The sequence below is a fragment of the Tachypleus tridentatus genome, chromosome 13 (assembly GCF_004210375.1).
Source record: "Tachypleus tridentatus isolate NWPU-2018 chromosome 13, ASM421037v1, whole genome shotgun sequence".
NCBI classification, from domain to species: Eukaryota; Metazoa; Arthropoda; class Merostomata; order Xiphosura; family Limulidae; genus Tachypleus; species Tachypleus tridentatus.
Window position 1 is genome coordinate 164,394,998 of NC_134837.1, and position 24,784 is coordinate 164,419,781.

The 24,784-nt window shown below is 32.0% G+C and overlaps 1 protein-coding gene across 3 annotated transcripts in view; it reads left to right on the forward strand.

The window, feature by feature from the left end:
- Window positions 1-24,784, forward strand: part of LOC143239845 (5-taurinomethyluridine-[tRNA] synthase subunit MTO1, mitochondrial) — a 77,206-nt gene that overhangs the window by 17,433 nt on the left and 34,989 nt on the right. For 2 of the 3 annotated variants that reach the window (XR_013021402.1, XM_076481418.1), the window contains exons 5-10: window positions 1,047-1,212; window positions 4,832-5,008; window positions 5,837-5,949; window positions 11,753-11,865; window positions 14,434-14,507; window positions 20,874-20,990. Coding sequence is in view for 2 of the 3 variants with exons in the window: in XM_076481418.1 (XP_076337533.1) it covers window positions 1,047-1,212; window positions 4,832-5,008; window positions 5,837-5,949; window positions 11,753-11,865; window positions 14,434-14,507; window positions 20,874-20,990 (760 nt within the window). In the remaining variant the exon portion in view is untranslated. The remainder of the gene's footprint in view (window positions 1-1,046; window positions 1,213-4,831; window positions 5,009-5,836; window positions 5,950-11,752; window positions 11,866-14,433; window positions 14,508-20,873; window positions 20,991-24,784) is intronic. The other variant, XM_076481419.1, reaches the window with a different exon arrangement.

A 24,784-nucleotide genomic window follows, 5' to 3' on the forward strand; every position in this document is an offset into this window, starting at 1 on the left:
TTAAGGATGAGGGTATTACTGTGGGCTGGGTTTTGGTGTTACTGTCATAAATGCTCTGTTTGCATGAGTTTTTTTCACTTCCTCATGGAATGTTAAAGGCTCTTTTCTTCAAAATGTTATGTCCTTTGGCTCTGTGTCTTTCTCCAGTTTCACTATATTCTTTGGTAGAGACTGTGACATGATCCTTAAACCATGAATCCAGGTAAAGTAGCACTACATTGTCTAATGATTAAAAATACTCTATAAAACTGCATATGTAGGTAGTAAACTTGAAAAATACTCTCCATAATTCTAATTAGTTGTGAAGTAGCTAAAATTAGTAGAAAATAACATTTCACAAACCTAAACTAGTTTACATTGGAATAGTTATTGTCTAGCAACTTACTAATATAGATAATACCTCAACTCTTATTAAGCCTGTTGTCTTGCAGCTATTCTGAAGTCCTCATTGGCACTGTGTTAATCAGATATAATGAGGTTAACATAATATTATTTACTCTTCCTTATTTTTACTTGTGACACAAATTGGTCCTCTGGTAGACTCGATTTTAGAAATGTGGATGCATTATAATAATGGCATTCACTTAGTATAGGTGATAGGGTGTTGCTTATTGGCTGCTTTTCTTCTAATCAGTAGTTCAAAATTAGGGATAGCAGCAGATAGTTGTAGTATCTTTCCACAAATACAAGTATAAAAATACTTAACTTAATGAATTAAACATTCTTGCAAATAATTACTTTATAAAAGTAGTAGCTCTCAATAACTAATAATTTCTATGAAATAGTAGCTTGCAGTAACATCATGAAAGTTTCTAAGCTAATAGTAAATACAGTTATACATGTGTTGTTAAATAATTTTGTAGGTTTCAATCAGAAATGCTTTTGTTTTAAATACACTGTATAGGGTAGAACATTATTTACACAAAAACAACAGCATTAATCTGTGCTGACACTTATAAGTATGATAATTAAATAAAACTCTGCTCAAGAAAAATATATTGCAGCAGTTAAAGATGCATACTGATGAAACATTTTGCAATTTATAGGGACCTAGGGCTCAAATTGATCGTGCCTTATACAAGCACCACATACAGTTGGACTTATTTAAAACACCAAATTTGGAGATCAGAGCATGCTCTGTGGAAGATCTAATCACTTCGAAATTTCACCATGCATCATCCACCAAACTTCAGTGCACTGGGGTGGCACTTGGTAAGTTCTTTTTATAAAGGAGATAATTTAAAACAGCATATTATTAAAGTGCAAATGAGATTAGAATAAGGATTTAGCAGTTATTAGTATTATCGATTTCAGCTTCAAATATGTAGTATATCTACACATCTATATATGTTCATGAGCCCTCATTAAAACATCTTGGCTTTATGTACACTCTGATGTATCAGTTGGACTTGCACAGAATGGTAAGTTATTTAATTGCTTATGCAAAAAACAGTAGTTCCTATAAAATATACATAGATATATGACCTAACAACAATTTGCTGAGGTTATAATTCCACTTACCAAAAGCAGCTAATACAATTATAGTTGTATACTAAATTCTAATACAGTACTTTATCTTATCTCACATAATAGCTTTACTCAATTTGTTGTGCCCTCTATATGCACAATATTTGCTTGTCAGTAACCTTGAGGTTCCCATCTAACTTCAGGTGATAGACATGAGGTACAACTGCTTTGTAACATGGAAATGAGCATGTAACAACCCTTCACCAATGAAGTACAACACACCTCCTAGTGTAATTAATTTCCTCTGTACTGGAAATCACATCCTTTTTCTCCATGCCTGCTTTTTTATTTGTCTTCTCCATTGTATGCTCTCCCTCATTCTGATCACTCCATGTTGAGTCCTTCTGTTTGCTCAGCACTGACTGTCTCAGCCGTAGTTTTCTCTGTTGCACCTTCTCTGATTCTCTCCTCTTCCTCTATTGTACTCTGTACTCCTTCAAACTTTCTCTTCTCCTATCTGGCAGGATCATTACCCTTACTTCACATGTGAGTTTCGTCTGATCTCTTGTGAGACATTCCAAACTCTTTCTTTACGTACAGCCTTTCTTCTCTTGTTCCATTCACTCATCCTTACTTGTTATCTATCCATGAAAGTATCATACATTCCTTAATTGGTCTCTGCATTCATTCTTTCTTAATTTATACCTGGGTGTTTGTTCATGGCTTATTGCTTTTGACCATTGCTGGCTACAGGACAACTTTCAGATTTTTCCATCATGTATTTTCCTTTTCTATCTTTTATCTGCTCTTTTATTATTTTTTCCCACCTTCCTCCTCCTTGTCTGGCATTCCTTCCTATTTACGGCTAGAATGTTGTTGTTCACACCCTTTCCCTTCCTTTTTTGTTCTGTCTTTTACTTATGTCCTATTTTTTTCCTTTTTATATATGGATGAGAAATATGTTTTTTCTATTAATGGATTCTGTATACTTTTCTTTTTTTGCTCATGCTATTCTCCCTAAAATCTGTGGCTCATAAAGTAGAAAATATGTTCACTTCTATTTTCCTTCCTTTTTTGTATTCTCATTTTGTTACTGATAATTTTCTTTGTCCCATTGATGTAGTTTGTTGCTATTTAGTCTGCATTGCTCATTTTCATGGTTTAAGCTCTTGTGTATTTATTCTGTATAATTCCTTATCTTCCCAAGATATTTCTCTCATCATCATCAATGGATGGTTACAGCAGCTCATCCATTAGTGTGCCTCATTGGATGTAAGTACACATCAACTCTTTTTCACTGAAGATAACACCTTGCTCTCAACATGGCTGACCTCTTCTGTCATATGTTGGTGGGGTTCATACATGCTGGCATGTAGATTTTTATTGCACATTATGATTTAGCCATCTCTTATTCCTTGGGATATTGACTTATTCCCATTGTTAATCCACATCACTTGCCAACTCTGACTGGATAAATTCTTTTTACACATATCTTCCCTTTACAGAGGCCTATTTCTACATATGTGGATACTGCTTAGTCGTGAGTAATGGCCATCCCTCTGGTCCTAACTGAATAAACTGGGATTGATATGGGTTTCAGAAGAGGGTGTTTGTGATGAGAAAACCAGTCTTAAGGTTTTGCATTCCTCCAGTCTTCCCACTGCATTTTTCTACCCTTTTCTAGTAGAGCATGGGAGTCCTTTGCCATTTACCAGTTCTTAGCCATTAGGTTGATGGGCAATAGATGCTTCCTCTTGTGTGTGACCAACTTTCACTCATTTAGATTTTAACTGTTATGTGAGAAGAGGCATTGTGTATCCAACACTGAAAATGTATTTCCAGTAGATATCTCTTCTCACACTTTCTATCTTCCCTCCTTTCAATGCACCTTTTCTTGCCCAATTGTAAAGTGCTGAATGTAATCTGCAGTATAGAAAAAGTCAAATACACTGAAAGGATATGTTACACTTCTACACATTTGCATGCTACAATGCAGCTATACCACTTGTAATTATGTGAAGTTAGGTGTGATGAGCAAACATTGTGCACAAATTGAAGAAGATTATTATTTGAGAAGAGGTAAGTATCTGTTGGAAAGGCATATGTAGTGTTGCAAAATGTTAACATTAAGTTTAATTAAGTTACTTAATACAAACAAAGAAAAAGCTAAAAGCGTCACAGTGAAATGTTGTTAGTTAAGTATTTGTGTTCTGTTCATGAAGTCTAAAGTTCTACAGGCTGATGTTCAACCAGTACAAAATTTCAAGTTACTTGGGTATAACAAATGTGGGAGTAAACGTAATTGTAAGTGTGGTTATATTTACAACATTCATTTGGGTGTATAGCTTCGGTAATTTATTAAACTAGATTTTAATATTTGTATTTATATTTCTTAACTTATTAAGCCATATATGTTGTTGTAGGCTATAGTTTCAGCATTTTAATTCAGGCAATGGCTAGAGGATGCATGATCTTAAGATTGACAAACTTCAAATACTATTCAAGCATGAGTATATTAATTATAATTAAGAATTAATTTAGTTAGTTCAATGATTTTTGGAGTTCATTGAAGTATTTATTGAGTAGTGAGTTAGAATTCAGTAAAATATTCAGTGTGTGAAAGATCGAATAGTTGCTGATCAAGGGAATATTGATTGAGTAAACTTAATCAGTAAATTAATGAGCTTTGTTGTCAGTTATGTAAATTTCTGTTAAAAGCTCTTAGTGTCTTAGTCCTACAGTAATTTGAGAGCTCATGTTGAAACATTTTTTTGTAAACCTAGGCCTATAATCTTATCAAAATCAGTGTAGCATTTAGTGAGTATTATTTAAGAAATAAATAAATTTGTTACGTGGACTGGACTTAGCATTATTTTTACCAGATAATCTAAAAGAATTTGCCTGACATCTGAATACATTATAACAAGATCATATGTTTCTGAGGGATTTACCAATCTCTAAGAAATTCAGTTCATGTTTGCTATATAATATTGCCTGAACAACCAGTATATTACATATGTAAATAGAGGTGTTTAAATTTGGACTCTAAATGTACAATAATTTATTTACATCTACATGCATAATGCAAATGTACAATAAAAGTCTCAGTGTATTCTTGTATTAAAAATCCTATACAAACATGCTAAAATTTTGACAGTTTATTTCATATCCCAAAATATTTTAAATTATGCTTTTGTAAATTTTTGTTGTGCAGTGATATAAAATATGTATAGGTTAATTTTGTTACTGTGTTTTTAAGTTTAGTTCTTAAGTTTGATATGGTTTCTGTGGTTGATAAATGCAGTTAGGTCAATAAATAAACTCCCCAGTGAGTTTTTACACTTCTATCTGTTTGTGGTTTTAGCGGATGGAACATGCCTCAAGGGCCACACTGTTATCTTGACCACAGGAACATTTCTACGAGGAATGATCAACATAGGTTTAAATTCATACCCTGCCGGTCGTCTTGGCGATCAGCCTACGGTAGGGTTAGCAAAAACCTTGGAGAATGTTGGATTCAAAATGGGAAGATTAAAAACTGGTGAGTTTTGTTATCTTAATATAATGTTATACTTGTATTTCTTTTATCCAGTTGTCTGTCTGTCTATAAACAAGCCCCCAGTGCCACAATGGTATGTCTGCAGACTGCTATAAGTCAAGGTTTGATACCCCTTGTGAGCGGAGCACAAATAGTCATTTTTGTAACTTTTTGCTTAATAACAAACAACTGTCTATGAACAAATAGCCAGATATAGCTACAGGGATGAATGAGGTATAATTTATAAGATGATTCTCCCTGTATTCATTTCTGGTACAATGGTAAGTCTAAGGATTTACAATGCTAAAATCAGGGGTTCAATTCCTCTTGGTAGACTCAGCAGATGGCTCAGTGTGGCTTTGCTATAAGAAAATACATTGAAACACGCACACTGTTGAGCTTCGTTTTCAGTTTCAAAGCATTCTCTTATGGGCTTGTATTTTATATATCTTTTTTAGTGTGTCTGCCAAAGAGATTGTATACCACTAGCCCTGAGGCAAATCTCACCCAGTTTCATGTAATTTTAAGTGAATTGCAGAGCTGCACAATGATGTCATCGTAAGATAAAAGTGTACATATGTGTATATGTATGTATATATATATTAAACCAGATTTTTTTCTGTTTCAAAATATGAAAAGGATTGTAAATGACTTCCAGTTTTACTTATCATTGAGTTTTTTTCATTTTACTTAAATTGGTTACAAATTACATTAGAGGATCTCGTGTAAGTGGATCATAAATAGATACTGAATTTGATGTTTCCACAGGAGCAGATCTTTCTGTCATCTTTTAATTAAAGCTTTTGGTTACAAATGTTCAAACTTTTCTAGGTACTCCTCCTCGGGTGGATATAAAGACAGTAGACTTATCTCAGTTTACAATTACAGAAGGAGACAATCCTACACAACCATTTTCTTTTATTCATGACAAAGTCTGGATCAAGGTAAAAATGCCTTAAATAATATTTTTTATAATTTCAGTTTAGAACATCAAAACATTTATACTAACTAATCACAAGAATTGTATTTAAAATTTTTCTTTGAATGCTACATAGTTAAAGTTTCATGCTACATAATTTTAAAAAAATAACTGGAATGCCACTATGTAAGTCATGTTTTAGAAAAATTGTGGATACTTTTCAAGTTTTAGATGAGCCTTAAAATGTTGAATGTGCTTGTTTTTCAAGGTATTCAGCTAGTTTTAGAAAGACTAATTTATTCTTTATTTTTAAGGAAAATGTTCATTCATAAAAGCTTGATTTCTAATTTACTACACAAGGATTTTCCTCATTTATACATGTATTATGATTGTACAGGTTAGATTGCCATGCAGTTGTAATTGTTTCTGAACTTGTCAACTTAAATAATTTTATCAAAGCAAATACATCATGGTGAATCACTTATAAAAATTGAGACAAACAATGATAATTCTGATATGATATGATTCTCATGTAATAATTTTTCTCAGTTATTATTTCCCTCTATATTTGCAATTTTCACTCGCAACTAGTATTGGTACTCACACCTACCTCTGGTGATTATGCAGTTGTGGGGATACTCTTCTTGTGGAGGCATTTACCACCTGTTATAAAGTCTAAAATTTCTCATTTTTTGGTTCCTAGTGCCACATTTATTGGCTTTGGGGAGGTAGGCATTCAGTTTAGATTAATCCTACTACAACTCTTTGCTTATCCTTCTATGTGCCTTCTCATCCAACTTTTATCTAATTTGCTCAATTTTGTATCCTTCTTATTGCACTTTTGTTGCAGTTCAACTTTGATTTCAAGTCCTTCTCCTCTTCCTTTGTTACTGTTTACTCTTCCTCAGTTCCTCAGTTATCTCCCTCAGTTGCTGATGCATCATCTCACAGTTGCCACACTGGTTTCTTGCATGGTTTTGTCCAATCCTTTGTAGCATAATACAGACTATCTATATGTGTAGCTTCCATTCTTTCCCATTCACTACATACTTCCTTCCCAACAGTGTATCAGAGAAATTGGCATGCTCCTTCACTGTGGTCTGTGTAATCCTCTCTTCAAGAGAAATATTTACATTTTTTTGTTATATACAAAGACTGTTCTTATTTCATAAATATTCTCTTGCATTCTACACCAACATTTACAGTTTTTTTTTGTCTGTTTCTCTTACAGTAGGGACTCCTTCTTGACAGGATCCCTTGACTTTGTGTTGCCTGAGGTCCTTATTTCCTAAACTATCTGTATATTGACACAATGGATTTTGTTTTTCTTCCCTCTTCCTACTAGTCAGTTTGCATTCTTGTACATCTCATCTCTACTCAGCACCCATAGGCTTAGTAGGTCAAATTCAAATTCTGCTTTTATAACAAGCTACACCTTTCGTGTTCATTTGTACATCAGTATTTGCACCAGTAAAGTCTTCTTCCCTTTCAAAGTACTTCTTTGACAAATTGGCATGATAGACCTCAGTCATCGCTTCTACTTCCACATTATAGTACATTTTTTTGACCGTTTTCTTTACTGTGAAAGGTTCTTTCCACTTTTGGATAAGATTGTTGTTGTCTGTGGGTAGCAGAACTAAAACCGTCTGTCCAACCCTGAAATGTTGATCCTTGGTCCTGTTAATATAGAATTGTTTCTGATTGTCTTTGGATTTGACTTCCCTAGTAAAACCGTTTTGCTAGGTCAAGTTCAGTACTTCTTTCTAGTCTTCAGTTCTGTAAGTTTCTTCTTTCTCTGTCTTGTGCTTGACTTTTTTGCATTCAAGTGTCTTTCTTTTGCACTTCCTTCAGCTGCTGTGAAACTACATTTGAGTGATCACTTCAAGACTTTAAAAGGTTTGGTATCCTGCTTGCTTATTTTCCTTTGAGCTTTTATGATGAATATAATTGCATTGGCAGTTTTTTTTTTGTCTAATTCCTGTAAATATTTACTACCTGCCAATTCTTTTTTTATCTTTTACTTTATCCAGACTATTCCTTGTTATGTTCTGCTGATTTCCTCCATTTTGGCCCTTACTGGAACAGCAGCTTATGCCCTTATCTCCCTCTTGATCTCTCTTCTGACATCTTCAATTGGAGATTTTTCATTTCAACATTACCTTAATGTGTGACATTTGTCTGGTTTCATACTTTAGCTTGGGGACTCAACTCTCATGTGGAGGTTTTCTTTGCCTGTAGCATTTGCCTTTTCTACTTTTACCAGAAGAGTTGGTCTTATTTTAGAATTTGGTCTGTTTGCTTGGTTTCTGACTGTCCCGTCTCTGTTCCTCATGTGTCTTTGTTCTTCATTTGTTTTGTTGATCAAGGTTTGTTTGTTACAATTGTTACTCTTTATAGAGTTATCCTGTTGAATACCTTCAATTATCCCATTTTTACTTCCCTCTCTTTCTGTTCCTTTTGTGTGGGCCATCTGCTACTCTCCTTTGGACTTCTATGCTGTCCTTCAAGCCATGTCTGATTTTCCCTTTTAAGCCATTGTAGTGTATTCTTTGTACTATATTTTACTTGGACCTATTTCATTTTTCTGGCATGTGGTTGTCATCATTCTAACATTTATACTCTCAGTGTTTCCTGTATCCTTTACCATTCCGTGTACATTATCCACTGTCTGGATTGGACTCTCACCTTCTCTGGACATCTTCTTCCTGAGAAGGTTGTTTAGTCTTTTATCCTAATTCCTTACCCTCCTCTTCCCACCTCTATGCCCATTCAAATCCAAATCACACATTTTTACCAGTTAATTCCCTGCTCTGTTTTTGGCTTGTATTGTTTCCTTTTGTGGTTCTTAGTTCTGTCTATTTGTTCCATGCATTCCCTTTGTTTCCTGCAGTCTTTTTTCTCTTAACTTCACTAGTTGGATTCACCAACTTGTGCAACTGGCATTTTCTGACTTGTCCATGGCAGATCATCATCTGCATATTGTTTTTTCACACCAAATATGTCATCTAAATATGTATCAGATTGCTCAACACTGCTGTCTTTCAGCAGAGGTCATTTAGGCTAGTATGTGGACAACTCCAAATACATTTGTTGCTCTGTATCTATTGAACATAGCTGTCATCCCTCTGCAGGTATTGTCTTTTTCTTGTGGTAATTCTGCACACATCTGTTCTCCTTTGAATGGGGTAAGTCAGCATGTTATTACTATGTATTATGTATTTTATTTCATTGATATCCATCATATTTGAGGATCCCACCTGGTGGTGCTTGTTGCCTTATCAGATATACTGAATATTATATCTTAGTATTAAATCTGTATCCTTCTATAACAGTCTCTGTGGAGATGGTGTTTTTTATGTAAGACCAACAGGCACTTATACAGTGGTGTGAGTGTGTATAGATATGCATATTTTATATTATCATTGTATCATATGTAACAGACTGTCACACTTGGAATTCATGAGTAAAACAGATTGATATTTTTGCCCATTCTCATATGTGTGATACTTAGAGTCAAGATCTTTCTGCTTTTCAAAGTAGGGGATCACAGATATCTATTGCACTGTCTCCAGTGTGTCCTTTCTATGGGCACCCCAACATACATCCCCCCCCTTCTTTTAATGGACTGCAGAAGTCCTTGCCAGTTCTGATTCCAACCTGCTGGAGTGGTGAATATAGAGAATTCCTCAGGAGTGCAGTTTATAACACAAACTTAAATAAAAATTCATAGATTATATGTACCCACTCATTGTTAAGAGGGGTATTGTTATACTTCTTGGTTGTGTAGTAACATGCTATTTTTAATCCAAGATTGACTTTCCCCAGATTGACTGAACTTGTTGATCACAAAATAAATTACAAACAAGATATAAAATGATTACTCGTATACAAGGAGGTTCCGCTAGATGGTTTATATCTGGACGGACTGCACTTGATATACTATGTAATATCCAAGGTGCTTCTACTGGATGTTTTTTACCTGGGTGGACTGTATTTGTTGATCTTACAAACTTATGAAAGGTGCTACCACTGATTTGTTTGCTTGCACAGATCACACTTGGCCTTTTCAGGTACATTTTACAGTCCTAGTCATGTATATGTATATCTGATTGTCAAACACATTCCTAAGTTCTTACTTTCAGTGTGTCAAATGCTCTTGCTTGTTCCATATGTAGACAACTTAGATACTGTTTGTTGTTCACAGGCATAACCTGTATTATGCATATTGTGCCATATATGTCTTACTGTATTCATTACTGGGCAAAGAGCATAGCATTTATAGAAGTAGTGCTATATTCCATAGATGTGTCTCCTTTTTTAATTATGGAACACCTATTCTTTGGTGACAGTTGTTATCTGCTTGTTTGACTGCTGTGGAGCCTTCACTCCCTCCATTGCAGTGTGAGATTCTAGCTTTGTGTGAGGAGAGGTAATACTATTTCATAAATTAACATTTTCTATCACTGAAGTGTATTTCTAATGTATAGTCACCTCCATTCATTCAGCTATCTTGAACTTGGTTTGTCCTCTTAAGCATAGAAGGAGACAGTTGTGCTAAGAGACTGTCTTGCTCTTATAGGTGGACAACCCGGCATGGCCAGGTTGTTAAGGCACTCGACTCATAATCTAAGGGTCTTAGGTTCGGTTCCCAGTCACACCAAATATGCTCACCCTTTATAATGTAACCGTCAATCCCACAATTCGTTGGTAAAAGAGTAGCCCAAGAGTTGGCAGTAGGTGGTGATGAGTAGCTGCTTTCCCTCTAGTCTTACACTGTTAAATTAGGGACAGCTAGTGCAGATAGCCCTCATGTAGCTTTGTGCAAAATTCAAAACAAACCAAAAACCAAACCTATAGGTGGAGAGTTGTTGCATGCTTATTTGCATATTACAGGTCTGCAGTACCACATCAAAATAAGTGAAGGTAGATGGTAGTTCCAAGACTAAAGGAGAAAAAATTATGCATGTATTGGGAATTAATATTTAACAATTATTATTATGTGAGGAGAGAGATAAATATATGTCAGAAATACTTTTTCATTTTAGGAAAACTGTAACTTTTTTCTCTCAAGTACTTGTAAATGTTGTTCATTTTTGATTGATGTATTGCTGATTAGCTTAAAAAACTGCATGTGTTAAAATAACAATAAAGGTATCGATTTTTACATTACTTGTATTTGGTTTCAGGTAATAATGACAATACTTAATGAAGATGCTTCAAATTGAACGCATTCAATTTTTTTGTTAGCTAGAATTTAGCTGTTGAAGTTAAATGTGATTTAAAGATATTATAAATATATAATTTTGGAAATAAAATAAGTTCATAGAAAATTATACCTTCAGCTGAAGAATCATACATGTAACTGAGGTCATCACGTTAGATAAAAAATGTTAATAAATAATGTCTAATACGAAATGAAATTATTCCATCACTGGTCAGAAGATGCTATGAATTTTTGGAAAACATGAAGTAAGGAAACAAAAAAATAGCTAATTTAAATATAATCTAAATGTAATGGAGAAATAAATATTTTCCCTTGAAATATGCATGTTTATAAGAAGAAGGAAAAAAAGATGGGATATACATCAGCATGTGCCAAATGCGTGAGGAAATTTATAACTAATTTAATGCAAACATTAGAAAATGTTACCACCTGTAATGTTTGATGTTAATTAATGCATACTTACAAAGCCATTTTGTGAAAAAAATTTAGTTTAAAAGCCATTTAAAAATTTTTTACGTGAATGTCACTAACTTAATTAGAGATTCCATACAATGTAATTGTTACTGTTGATGATTATTATTTATGGCTTACCTGGTTTTACTAGCCAGAAGAACAAGTTGGAACTTACCTAACTTTTACAACACCAGAGACAGAGAAAATAATCTTAGAAAATGTCCATCTTAGCCGTCATGTTAAAGAAGAAACTAGAGGACCTAGGTAAAAAAAAACTATTATCATAAGGTTGTGATATTTAAGACTACTCTAAGTATCATTATAGTTGGGACTTCTTATTTTAGATTAAGCAAAGAGTTTTGTCAGTATTATTTAAGTGGATAAAGTATGGTAGTCTATAATATTGCTGGAAAGTCATATCTAACTATAAAGTTTTATATATTTGTGAAATTGAATGTTATCATGACATTATATAGGAATAAATTATTTAAGTTTTATCTGTTATAACTTCTACGATTTTAACCTTTAGTTAATGGGATTAATTAGTCTTAGCATAAAATTTAGCTATAGTGAACTTTCCATATACATAGTACAGCTTAGCAATACTTGCAATAGTATTTAACAGTTTTAAATCCTCAGAATCATCATATAGTTAGAATTACATGAGTATACAGTTCAACAGGAGGCATGAATTTGTTTCCAATGAGAATAGTAGTTTTACCTAATATTTCCTGTAATTACAGATCTACTCAATAGTGGAGCTGGAAGGTGAATTCTATTAATCAGTATACTATAAATTACATAAATTAGTGCTGCATAAAATAATTCATTAATTAAAATTATGATTAAACCAATTATTACAAAAATAATCAACTAATCAAAATTAGTGTTTCTACTCTTTAGTACTTTTGCTTATTCCAACTATCCAAGTAATCATAATGTTGTCATGATTTCTCATTCTTGTTTTTTTTAACTGAAATTTGTTTGGCTTAATCAATTAACTAAATGAAATGAGTGCTTCTTGTTATTATTGTTTTTTGTTATTCCAACTATCCTGGTATTCAAAATACATAACTAACCACAATGATCCCTCTTCTTCATGTTTACCTTGTTTGGATTAACCGATAGATTAGATTTAACTTAATATATTGCTTACTGATTACAAGCTACAAACATAGCCAGTGTTAAATAGTGTAAGATTGCTTTAACAAAAAAAATTAATGTAAGTCAATATTTGTTATTCTGTATATATTCAAAAAATGTTTATTGCTCAATAACTTGCTCATTTAACTGTGTTTCTCGGAAAATACCTGACATGGATTAATTACAGTCTACCAGTATATAACACCTTTAAGTCATTAATATCTTTGTGTGATCAAGGCTCCTGCTGAATTACCTCTAGCTCTATCTAAATAGAAAGTACAGAAAAGGGAAAACAAAAGTTTGACTGTTGCTGTGTGGTACATAAGCACTTCCTAGTGCAGTAAACTTCTAAGTTATTTGATTTATTCATTTCTCAACATGACTGTTTTTCTAAGTTTTGTCTTGTGCATATAATATGTGAATGTATTAGTAATTTTTGTGTATTTTATCTAAATTTCCATTAATTGTTGTTGCCATAGTAGGGATTTAGAATTGAAAACCAAGAGTGCTCAGAAATTAAATTATTTCCATTTTCTCCACTTGTAATGAAAGACAAACATGGATGCCACTTTGTGAGAAAAAGAAAGATGAAAAACTATACAGAAATCAGCAAATCCAACATTAATGAATTTGTGGCTGGCCAATGCTGAAAAACCTTCATAACAAGCATAGTTTAATGTGAATTACATCCATTAACACTTCCTTTGATTTCACAAAGAGTCATTTAATGAATGTTGTCCCTAGACATTTAACTACATTAATGATAATTATCTGTGTGTCATTCAGATCGAATACTTAAACCATCTTTTGTTAGCACTAATATCTCTTCACTTTAATAGCTTATGATATTTTTATGCTGAAATTGTTAATTATTTATAAGTTTTTGCATAGATGATGAGACTTTAATAAAAGAAGCAACTCTAATTATAGTTTTTTTACCTTACTGTGATTTAAAATTTTTTACAATACTTTGATTTACAACTTATTAAACATTTTAATATTTGTAAAGGGGTCATTGTAAGTTTTCTGACCAAATATTTGTAATATTGCATTATGGTTTTGTAGAATTGGAGATAATTTGTTTTCATTGAATTAGATATTATCTGTCATACTCTGTGACAATAATTTTACTAGATTTATCACTTGAAATTTAAGGACAATTATTTTTATTGAAGAGTTATTTTTTTATTTCAGTAGAGTTTCTAGTGAGAATTTGTAGAAAGAAACTTATGGAACAGTGTTAATTGTATTTTTAGCTTTTTTCAGATTTTGTCCTAGCTTATGTACAGGATACATTTTCATTTATAACAGTTTAAGATTAAAAACATAACTTAATACTAATTTCTTGTTCCTGAAGGTATATATCATGTTAAACCAAGAATAGTTTGAAATTGTCTTTAAAAATAGCAAAAATAGTTTTAAAATAGCAAGATGTGTATCACAAGACTAACAGAATTGTTGAATACTAGCAATTAATTAGTCTGATGATTAATTGATTTGTTAAATTCTATTAGTCATCCCAGAATACTATATATGTACACCAAACTTCAGAATAACACTAATTTATACTTTTACATAAAGGAATACTTTTGTAACAGCTATACTCAGGAATATTGTATGAATGATTTTATTAAAGCTTCAGGAAAACTTTTCAGAATTTAATGATGTTTAATTTGTTTGTTTTTTTAGATATTGTCCATCTATAGAATCAAAATGCTTGAGATTTAGGAATCGATCTCATCAGATTTGGTTGGAACCTGAAGGTATTAATATAAACATTGTTTGAAGACTTGTATGAACTTTATTATGAAACTTTTTGAAAGTCAAGTGTTTAATTTTTAAAAGTTACATTAGCATTTGGTAGACATTTCCAATTTCTGTAAAGAAGGGGAAATTTATAAATAAATATTAAGGATTCTGGCTAATTTGCTCATTTTGTGGAATCACAGATATGAAGATTATACCATAAACATAACTTAGTTTTCTAAGTTCTGTCCTTATATAGGGTTAGATACTTGTCATGTGGTCATTATGCTAGAGGTGATATATCACATATTTCTAACAATATTGCCTAATATTTGAAATAGTATTTTATGTGATTCAAAACAAAAGGTATTTTTGAAGAACAGCTTTCAAGAATATGTGTTTGTGCAAGAAGTAATTTTACAATTTGTCATATTCTCAGAAATATGTGAAATTTTACTTTCAGTACAATGACCACATAACTTATCATTGTGTTTACAATGGTCAATTGCAATTTACCCCTGATGAAGGAAACTCCATTTTCCAAAAGCACTTGGTCTGTTGGGTTTCTTTTCTAATGTTAATTTTTACTGCCACTTCTATATATTTTCAAGTGTCATGATGAAGTATCTGTATCAGTTTTTTTATGTTATGATGTGGATTGTTTTTTAATTTTTGTGTGCTATCATTGTATTGTAAATATTTTGATTTTTGTTGCTGTGGTTTAGAAGTTTGGCTTGTTTTCACTTGAAATATACTATACTATTTAGTATAAAATTAAATGAATAATTTAAAGGACAAAAAATTAATGAAATAAACTACTACTTGGTGTCAAAAATATTCAGTTACTTTCAGAAAAAGTGTTTATGAACTAAATTTGTAAGGAATATTTTTAGTTTAAATAAACCAACTTTTAAAGTGTTATAAATGAAGAGTTTTTATCTCTCTGGTCTTGAGGGATGTCACTAACGTTGATTTTTTCATTCTCAAGTGGAATTATGTAACCAAATTTCATGAAACTTAGTACAAACCTATCAAATAGTATTTAGTTTCAGTAAAAAAAAATTCACATAATTTGATTGATTTTTTTATAATTTATTAGGTTCTGAAATTTCCAGAACTTTCTTGTTAAAAACTTTTGGATAACGTTAAAATTACTTTTTTTTCACCTTAGAAATTCAGTTGTTTAATAGTCAGTGATGTCGAGAAAACCCACTTGTAGAGAAATAGATATGTAAATACGGCTCATTTGGGTTGAGAAAATATTTTACATAGAGGAGCGAACAACGTTTCGACCTTCTTCGGTCATCGTCAGATTCACAAAGAAAGAAGGAGGTAACTGACCGGAAGCTGACCACATATTTGAAAGGGGTTATGTAACTGAATGTTGGAATGTAGAGGGCAGTGTTAGATGTTTGAATATATAATTTTATATTATTTATTTTATTATTTTTAATATTGATATAAAGGTGTTCCTTTGTATTGGTTTATTTTGGGTTTAAGTTGTTGTAATAAGGCTTCTTTAATTTTGTGTTTGTTTATGTTTGTTTCTTTATTTAGTATTTGAGTGTTTTCTATGGTTATGTAGTGTTTATTTGCCTTGCAGTGTTTGAAAATGTGTGAAGGTGACTTTTTATATTCTTTGAATCTGGTTTTCATTTTTCTACTTGTTTCTCCAATATAGAAATTGCGGCAGTTATCACATTGTATTTTATAAATAATGTCGGTGTGGTGTTTGTCAGTGTAGTTTTTACTTAGTATAGACCTCAGTTTTGTGCTTGGTTTTTGAATAAAATTGGTATTAACTGGAATGTCATATTTTGTTACTAGTTTTTGCCAAATGTTGGTTATTTTTCTGCTGATGTCGGGAATATATGGTATGCAGCAGTGTAGGGTTTTGTGATTCATTGGATATATTTATATAACTTTTGTTGGTTGATTTTGCTTTCTGTCTAGCTGTGTACGTATAATGTTTACTACGGTTTATGGAGGAAACTTTGTTGATGAAGTATTGTTTTATTTTGTCTAATACGTCGTTAATTTTATCTGTTGAGCATAGTTTTATGGCTATGTTTATTTGATTTCATAGTATGTTGAGTTTTTGTTTTGTTTCATGTGCTGAGTCCCAAGGAATGTATAGTCCAGTATGGGTATTTTTCGGTGTATTTCTGTTTTATATTGTGTGTCGGTTCTTGTAATTTTGAGGTTAAGAAATTATATTTGATTGCTTTCTTCCTGTTCACACGTGAAGTTAATGTTGGGATGTATAGAGTTAATGTGATTGAAAATATTAAGTGTGTGTGGTTGGAAAAATTAAGTCTGTGTTCTGTAGATCTGAATCCTGCAACCATGTCATCTACATATCTGTACCAGTATAGTGGTGGATGTAATGCTGTGTTAATTGCTTGTGTTTCAACTTGTGTCATAAAAATATTGGCTAGAACTGGTGATACTGGGTTGCCCATGCTTAGGCTATTTGTTTGTATATAGTTGTGGTTGTTGAACATGAAGTTTGTCTTCATCGTGGTGAATTCTATGAGGGTTACTAATTGGTTGCTGGGAATGTCTATAGATGGGTTAGGATATAGAGTTCTAAGGCTATCTTGCAGGCTTCAGTGGTTGGAACTTCTGTAAAGAGAGGATATAACATCAAAACTGGCCATTAAGGCTTTATGATTAAGTTGATTTAGATTAGACTTGAAATTAAATGAGTCTTTGATGAATGAGCTGGCTGATGTTACATATTTGGAGAATGCCCATGCTATGTATTTACCAAGATTGTAATTGAACGATTAATTTGTTGACATTATTGGTCATAATGGACAATCTGGTTTATGAGGTTTGGGGATGCCATATATTTGTGGTGTGCATGAGTCAGTTTTATGTTGGTAGGAATAAAGTGTTTGTGAAATTATGTTGGATTTTTTCATTTTTAATAGTTTTTTGTTTAGTTGCATTTCATGTGTCTTTGTTAATTTTGTGTGTATTGGTTTAAATTTGTTTGTGTCTGATAGGATGCTCTTCATAGGTTGTTTGCTTCTCTACGTAAAATATTTTCTCAACCCAAACGAGCCGTTTTTACATATATAGCCGTTTAATAGTGTTGATCAGAAAGTTCCATTTTATATATTCTGTCAGTTTCAACTTGATTGATAAGTTTATTTTAGTACATTATTTTTCTGTTTGCAGTTGTCACGATTTTTGGCTGTAAGTCACAAAAACAGCAAAACTGACAAAGATTTATTGGTGACTTCAAACATGATTTTTCACAGTTACTTTTGTCAAGCTGCATAACAGTATTTTTGATAATATAATAATATTCTTCTTGTGATCAAGTTAATTTCATAGTTTGTTTTCAGTGAATAATTAATTCATTTTTTGAATATGAGAAACATAATAATTAAGGATTTGAGTAAATTATATATTTAAAAACAGCTGGTATGGGTAGAGAAAGCACCAGTAGATGAGCAAACAACTTAATTTTTTCAATCACATTAACTCTATCTCAACATTAACTTCACATGTGAACAGGAAGAAAGCAATGAAATATCATTTCTTAACCTCAAATTTACAAGAACTGAAACACAATTTAAAACAGGAGTCCACTGAAAAATCACCCATACTGGACGATACATTCCTTGGGACTCGAAACATGAAACAAAACAAAAACTCAAGATACTAAGAAACCATAAACTATGCTCACAAGATAAAATTAATGATGAATTACACAAAATAAAACAACACTTCATCAGCATGAACAAGTTTCCTCCACAAACTGTAGAAAACATAATATGCACACACCTAGACAAAAAGTAAAATCAACTAACAAAAGTAAATATATCCCAAGATTTAAAAAATCACAAAACCATGTCTGGCTGGATACCACATATTCCCGATATCAGCAGAAAAATAACCAACATCTGACAAAAACTAACAACAAAATATCACATTCCAGTTAATACCAAATTTATTCAAAAACCAGGCACAAAAATAAGGTCTATACTATGTAAAAACTACACTGACAAACACCACACCAACATTATTTATAAAATACAATGTGATGACTGCCACAACTTCTATACTGGAGAAACAAGTTGAAAAATGGAAACCAGATTGGCAGAACATAAAAAGTCACCTTCACACGTTTTGGACACTGCAAATCAAATAAACACAACATAACTATAAAAAAACACCCAAATACTCAATAAAGAAACAAACAGAAACAAACACAAAATTAAAGAAGCCGTACTTATACAACAACTCAAGCCCAAAATAAACCATGACAAAGGAACACTTTTATACCTATATTAATAAATATATCCAACATCTAAGCACACCCTCTACATTCCTACACTGAATTATACAACTGCCTTCAAACATGTGGTAAGCTACCAGTCAATAACCCTTTCTTTCTTTGTGAACCTGATGATGACCAAGGAAGGTTGAAATATTGTTTGCTCCTCTACATAGTGCTTTCTCTACCCATACCAGCAGTTTTTAAATATATAATTTTCTCTACAGATGGGTTTTCTCATCATCACAAATTAAAGAGTTGAGTTATCAGAATTTTTTGTCTTTATCATACTCACACAAGAAAATATTTGTAGCTTTAAAACTGATACATTTAACATAAAAACATTTTCAGAAATAAAAAACAAATTACTACAAAAGCAGTTAGAATTTTCACAGATCTGTGGGTTGTTTCTAAATATTCTAAACTTTCCATGAAATTCCTTTGTTCATCCTTATTGCAGCAGTAGGTAATTATTTTCCAATAAAATTTTAAGATGTGGCTTACAATGTTTTATTTACTCTACATTAGCATAAGTAATTTATAATCTTTGTCTAAATATATGTTAGCATTGTCTGTATCTATTTTCAAAAATGTTCTTTATTTTAGTGATGATTTTGTTACAAATTACAGCTTTTACAGTAAGGAAAATTTGTTTTTAAAACAGATACAACATTTCGATTAATATTGGTATCATTTTCAAGTCCACAAGTTTTAGCAGTAAAGAAGGTTTTAGTATTTAGACCTATATTCAACAACCTAAAAATTTATTTAAATTTTGGAATTAATAGTGACTGGAAAATAAAAATTCTAAAGGAATTTTGGAGTTAAAAATTGTTAAAATAGGGATAGAACTATTTTTTGCTTTACATTTTGAAATGCTTTAAGCATATGTGCACTTCTCCACAGGAAAAGTGTTCTGTGGTCCAGGTATGGTTAAGACAAACTTAGGGTATTTTTGAGAACTTGCACTTTGAATAGCCCCAGATGCTCTTATTTTTTCTCTTTTGACCACATTATGACACTTGTATAAGATATTTATTTTTGTGGATTTCTCTTCAGAGAGTTATCATATATGGGTGAATATCCAAAACAATCTTTTATCTAACTTTTTAAATTAAAACAGAATGTTGATTCCCCCTTCTAGGATTTTTTTCAGTTTATTAAAAATATTCTCATTAAATATTTAATGTGTGTTTACCATATTGCATCGTATTATGTGATTTTACATTTTATATCCCTGTTCCTGTACCAAGTGTTGAGAACTAATCAGAAAAATAGTGACATCACTAATTATCTCTCCGTGCTACTGAGGGACCCTAGCAGTAATTAGTAGAATAAATTGTAGTATTAATAGTATTAATACTGTTATTCACAAATTATTTTGTGAATTTTATATTATTAGAAACCTTGTAACCAACAAATTCATGAATTCATAAACAGATTAGAGAATAAATGATTGAGAAAAATATGTTTAAAACATTGGTGTGATCCATGGATCTCACTGGTAATTCTAAAATTAATTTATTTTCTTGAGAAATTTGTTAAATGTTCCTCAATGTTATACAAAATCTTAAAATGACAAAACATTCTTTCTCTCTCTTTTTATTTTTCTGAATAAAATTTCATCAATTTTTTTAAAAATAGTCTTTACTTAGCATATGAGTGCACGTATGAAATAAAAAGTAATTTTCTTCTTTTGTCAAATGACATTCACATCCTTTTATCTCTTAGTATTTTGTCCAGTAGATGTTTTATTTTATAACGTACTTATCACTTGCTTTATTGGGATGGTTACTGGTTATTTGCCAGCAGGATGAATGCTTGTTCTGTTTAATTCATTTCTTTTTTTCCTTTGGACACTTATTTTTTTTCAAAATCAGATATTGTAACTTAAATTTTAGCTAAGTATAAGATATTTTTACAGTTATAAACATATCTGTAATTCTCTTATTCTGTAACAAAAAAAAATCCTCTTGAGCAAATAATCAATACAACCACATTGTCTTGCATTTATACATCTATAAGTAAATGGATGTTACCTGGAAATATAAAAATGTAGTTTGTTAATGTCTCAATATGATGTTTTTGCCAGGGTTAAACAGTGATTTATTGTACCCAAATGGTTTATCATGTACATTACCAGCTGAAGTACAGCTCCAAATGTTGAAAAGTCTGCCTGGCATGGAAAATGTCACCATGGTTAGACCTGGTAAAGTAAACATTGTCTCAGTCATTTGGTATATTATGTTTGTTTTGTTTGTATGGAAATGATTAAAATATTTATACATTTTATTATAAGCAGGATTTTAGTTTTTTAATTATTTCATTAATTTATTAAGAGTAGTCTTTGTTAATTAAAGAAAAGTAAGTGTGTTACTAATAGTTTTGTTTTTAATTGTATAAATATTATTTATAAAAGGTAATTTTAAGATTTAAAAAAAAAATTTCATATCCATTATGTAACATTTTGAAGATATTAAACAAATCAGTGTTTAAAATTTAATAACAAGAAGATACAGCAAAAATATTTATGCACAATAATTTGACTTTTTGTTAGGGAATTTATCTTTACTTGGTTCTAGATGTTTTGATGTACACTAGTAAGAAACAGCATATGGATAATTACATTCTAAATGGATGATAGTTTTTTGCCAAATAAAAACCTATAATTTAAGATGAACAGAAACATTATAAAAAAATTCAGTAATTGTGGTTTTTTGTAGATGAACTCCTTGGAACTTTACAGAAGTGAAAGTTGAAAAGTTTTTTTCATTTATTGTTGTGAAGTATATAAAATAAACATTGAAAAATGACACAATATTAATTCCAAGAATGCGATTGTACTTGGAGTATCATAGCTCTGTGGCTTCATGCTGTGGATTCATAACTTCATATTGTAAGTTTGAGACTGGCCTACATTATACTATTGTGCTCTTGAGCAAGCTACTTTATCCCACTTCTTCAAATCTACTGAGCTTTATTACTACCTAACTGTTGGCTGGAGATCAAGTTGTGGTGGACTGGCATTTTGTTCAGGGAGAGTGGGTCATCATTCTCATCAGCTTTTGTTATTGTAAATGGATTTTAAAAGCACCATTTTTTAGCTGTTTGGGGCACAGAATAAGGTATAACTTTTAAACTTTTTTAAAGAATGAGAAGTATTAGCATAATTAACCTAAAAATTACTTTTGTGTTTTGTATCACAGAATTATACAAAAAAGACTTAAGTTCATGTAGCAGTAATAGTTATCCTTTAAAGTTTAGCAATACTCTTCACAGTTGTAAGTAATAATATTAAATTTCCCCATTACTTTGTGCAGTCAAGTTCTCTTGAATTAGAGCAGTGAATTCTGTAGTTTTCTAACATTTAAACTCATTATCATTCTATCAACCTTCTGGGGTTTCTGTTTCTTTGCTACTGTAGGTTTTCTGTGTTCTGTATTTCTTCTTCTGCATGTTTATAGGTCAATTTTAGCCACCTGTGTGTCCTTTGACATATTTAGTTATAAAAACAAGTATAGCTTGGCACAACTTCCATTACTATCTTATAGTATTTGTGAATTTACTCAAGATTAAGTGCAGAGCATGGTAACAAGTGTAGGTGAAGTTCTACTGTAATTGGAGCTGTAATACATTTTGTAAACTATTATAGTATAGTATCTGCCAGTAATACTGTGTATTTCTTTTTTTAAATTTTTTTAATTATTTTTTGGAAAATAATATGCTACTTGTTCATTCCATTTATTTGTGAATTTCCCTTCATAAAATACTAAATTTGTTGTTGTTTGAATTACAGTCACATTTATTTCCGTGTAATTTTCGTGTACAATAAGTTACAGAAATCTTTCTCAAATTGTGTTATTTCTATGAAGAAGCAATTTGTTAGTTGGGCCTAAGTTTAATGTATTAAAATGAATCTTTGCCAAACTAGTTATTATTAAAGCCAAGTAGAACTGAACAAAAATAAAGAGTGCCTGGATTTTAAATATTAGCTTGCTTTCTTTATGTAGTGTGGACGGTGTCACTTTGTGACCTCTGCTCCCTGACAGCATTGATCAGCTATCAGTTTTAGTTAATAGGGGTAGAAATATTCTACATTTTTAGCAGGAAACATGTCCTGCTGCACAGTGACACTTGCCGAACGTTTGACATTTTAGCAGGACACCTCAAAATTGTCACCAGACATTACCGAAAACAAGAAATCAAGTAGAGACAATTATTATATAAAACAGAATCATTTTATTTATGGCACTGAAACATTATATCAAAGCAAGTGACAACAAGCTTTGTATCCATTAAAAATGACACATCAATCAAATTCATAGATTTAGTGATCCAGCACTAAGACATCAGCTGATGTAGACTCTATATCTCTAATGTCTCTACATGTGTGAGTTTCACATGGACTCACAAATCGTCTAGTTTTTTTACTGTCCTTCCACCAGGATTCTACAAACTTGCACAGTAATTCTGTGCTTGCAAGATCACAGGTCTTATTCTTAGCTAATTTTATTGTCATCAAGTCATTAAGAGAATCATTTATTAGTTTGGACTACCAGTCATCCTTAATAACTGCTGTCTGGGAAAATCCATGTTCTGGTTCAGCAGATGACATGGAAATCAACTGCATGAGGCATACCAAGGCCAACACTGTTGATCCAGGGGAAGGTTTACCATCCTCAACAGTAATTTGACTTAACATGTGGGCCCACAATCCACTTGCACTACTAGCCAGGGACTCATCTGATTTGGCAAATCTTATGGCTTTGAGCAGTGTCTCATGTAAGTCAGCTTGGCAAATATCAGCTGCAATATTGAAACCATTAGCTTCTAGCAGAGCACCAAAGGGGTCCAATAGTGTCTGGAGTTCATTATGGCCATAAGATGACAATGCTTCCTTGCTTGTAGGCCAGTTGCTTGGTTCAAAAATTTGAAAGACACCAATAAAATCCTTATCAAATTCTTCAAATCTCTCATTCAGATATGTGACAATTTTACCAATGAAGATGGTAGTTTCTTCAGCCATGAATTGAGCAACTATCTCTTTTGTGGCACTTTTTGAGCCTCTGGCCCTTGTCTGACCACTAATAGCAATCACCTTTCCTCTAAGTAACTACCTGCCAGTTTGTTCACATGTTATGAGCTCTTTAACAATTTTGTGGGATCTCTCAACATGATTCAGATTGCCCAGCTTCTCTTTGCAAACAGCAAGTTTGTCAGAAACAATGTTCACAGTAGCAGAATTGTCTTGAATTTTGAGACTAAGAGATGTCAAAACAGGCAGAATTGCCAAGATTATGTCCATGTACAGGATGAATTTAAGGCTTGTCAAAGTACTGTATAATCCTGCAGCTTTCTGTTCACGTTCCCCTTTGTCATGCTTGATACAAATGATACAAATCTCCGCTAAAGCTGGCCAGTTATGAGAAACTGACTCCAGAGCATGCTCTTTGTAGACCACCCACCAGGTTCCTGTCCCTTTTGTTGGCTTTCTAACAACAATGTTGTTGGCTTTACCAGCTTCTTTGAGGCCAACCCAGTTCTGTGGCGAATTGTCATGAAACTTCCATAGGTTTTCTAAAAAGGTTTGGATACTATCAAGATAAGGGATGTTCTTGATAGTCTTCTTAATTGCAAGTTTCAATCTGTGACTAACACAGTGGATCCCTATCAAATAAGGGTTTTGTGCCTTCAATCTGTTGATAAGTCCTTTATTTGTGCCAAAATTGACAGCTGCCCCATCAGCTGTCAGGCATACAATTGATTCAAGACAGTCGGGAAACTTGCCATATATGGACAATGCTGCAAGTACAAAAATTTAGTACCTAATATTAGTTAATTTTTGTTTAAAAAAAAAAAATGTAAATTTGTACTTTGGAAAATTCAATTGCTCCATTATCTATTACACTAGTTGTGCTAGGTTAAGCTCCAATTCTGTCAGTGGTAAATACATGGTTCTTCTTAGTTTAAATCAATTGAAAAATACTTGAGTTTTCACTGCTG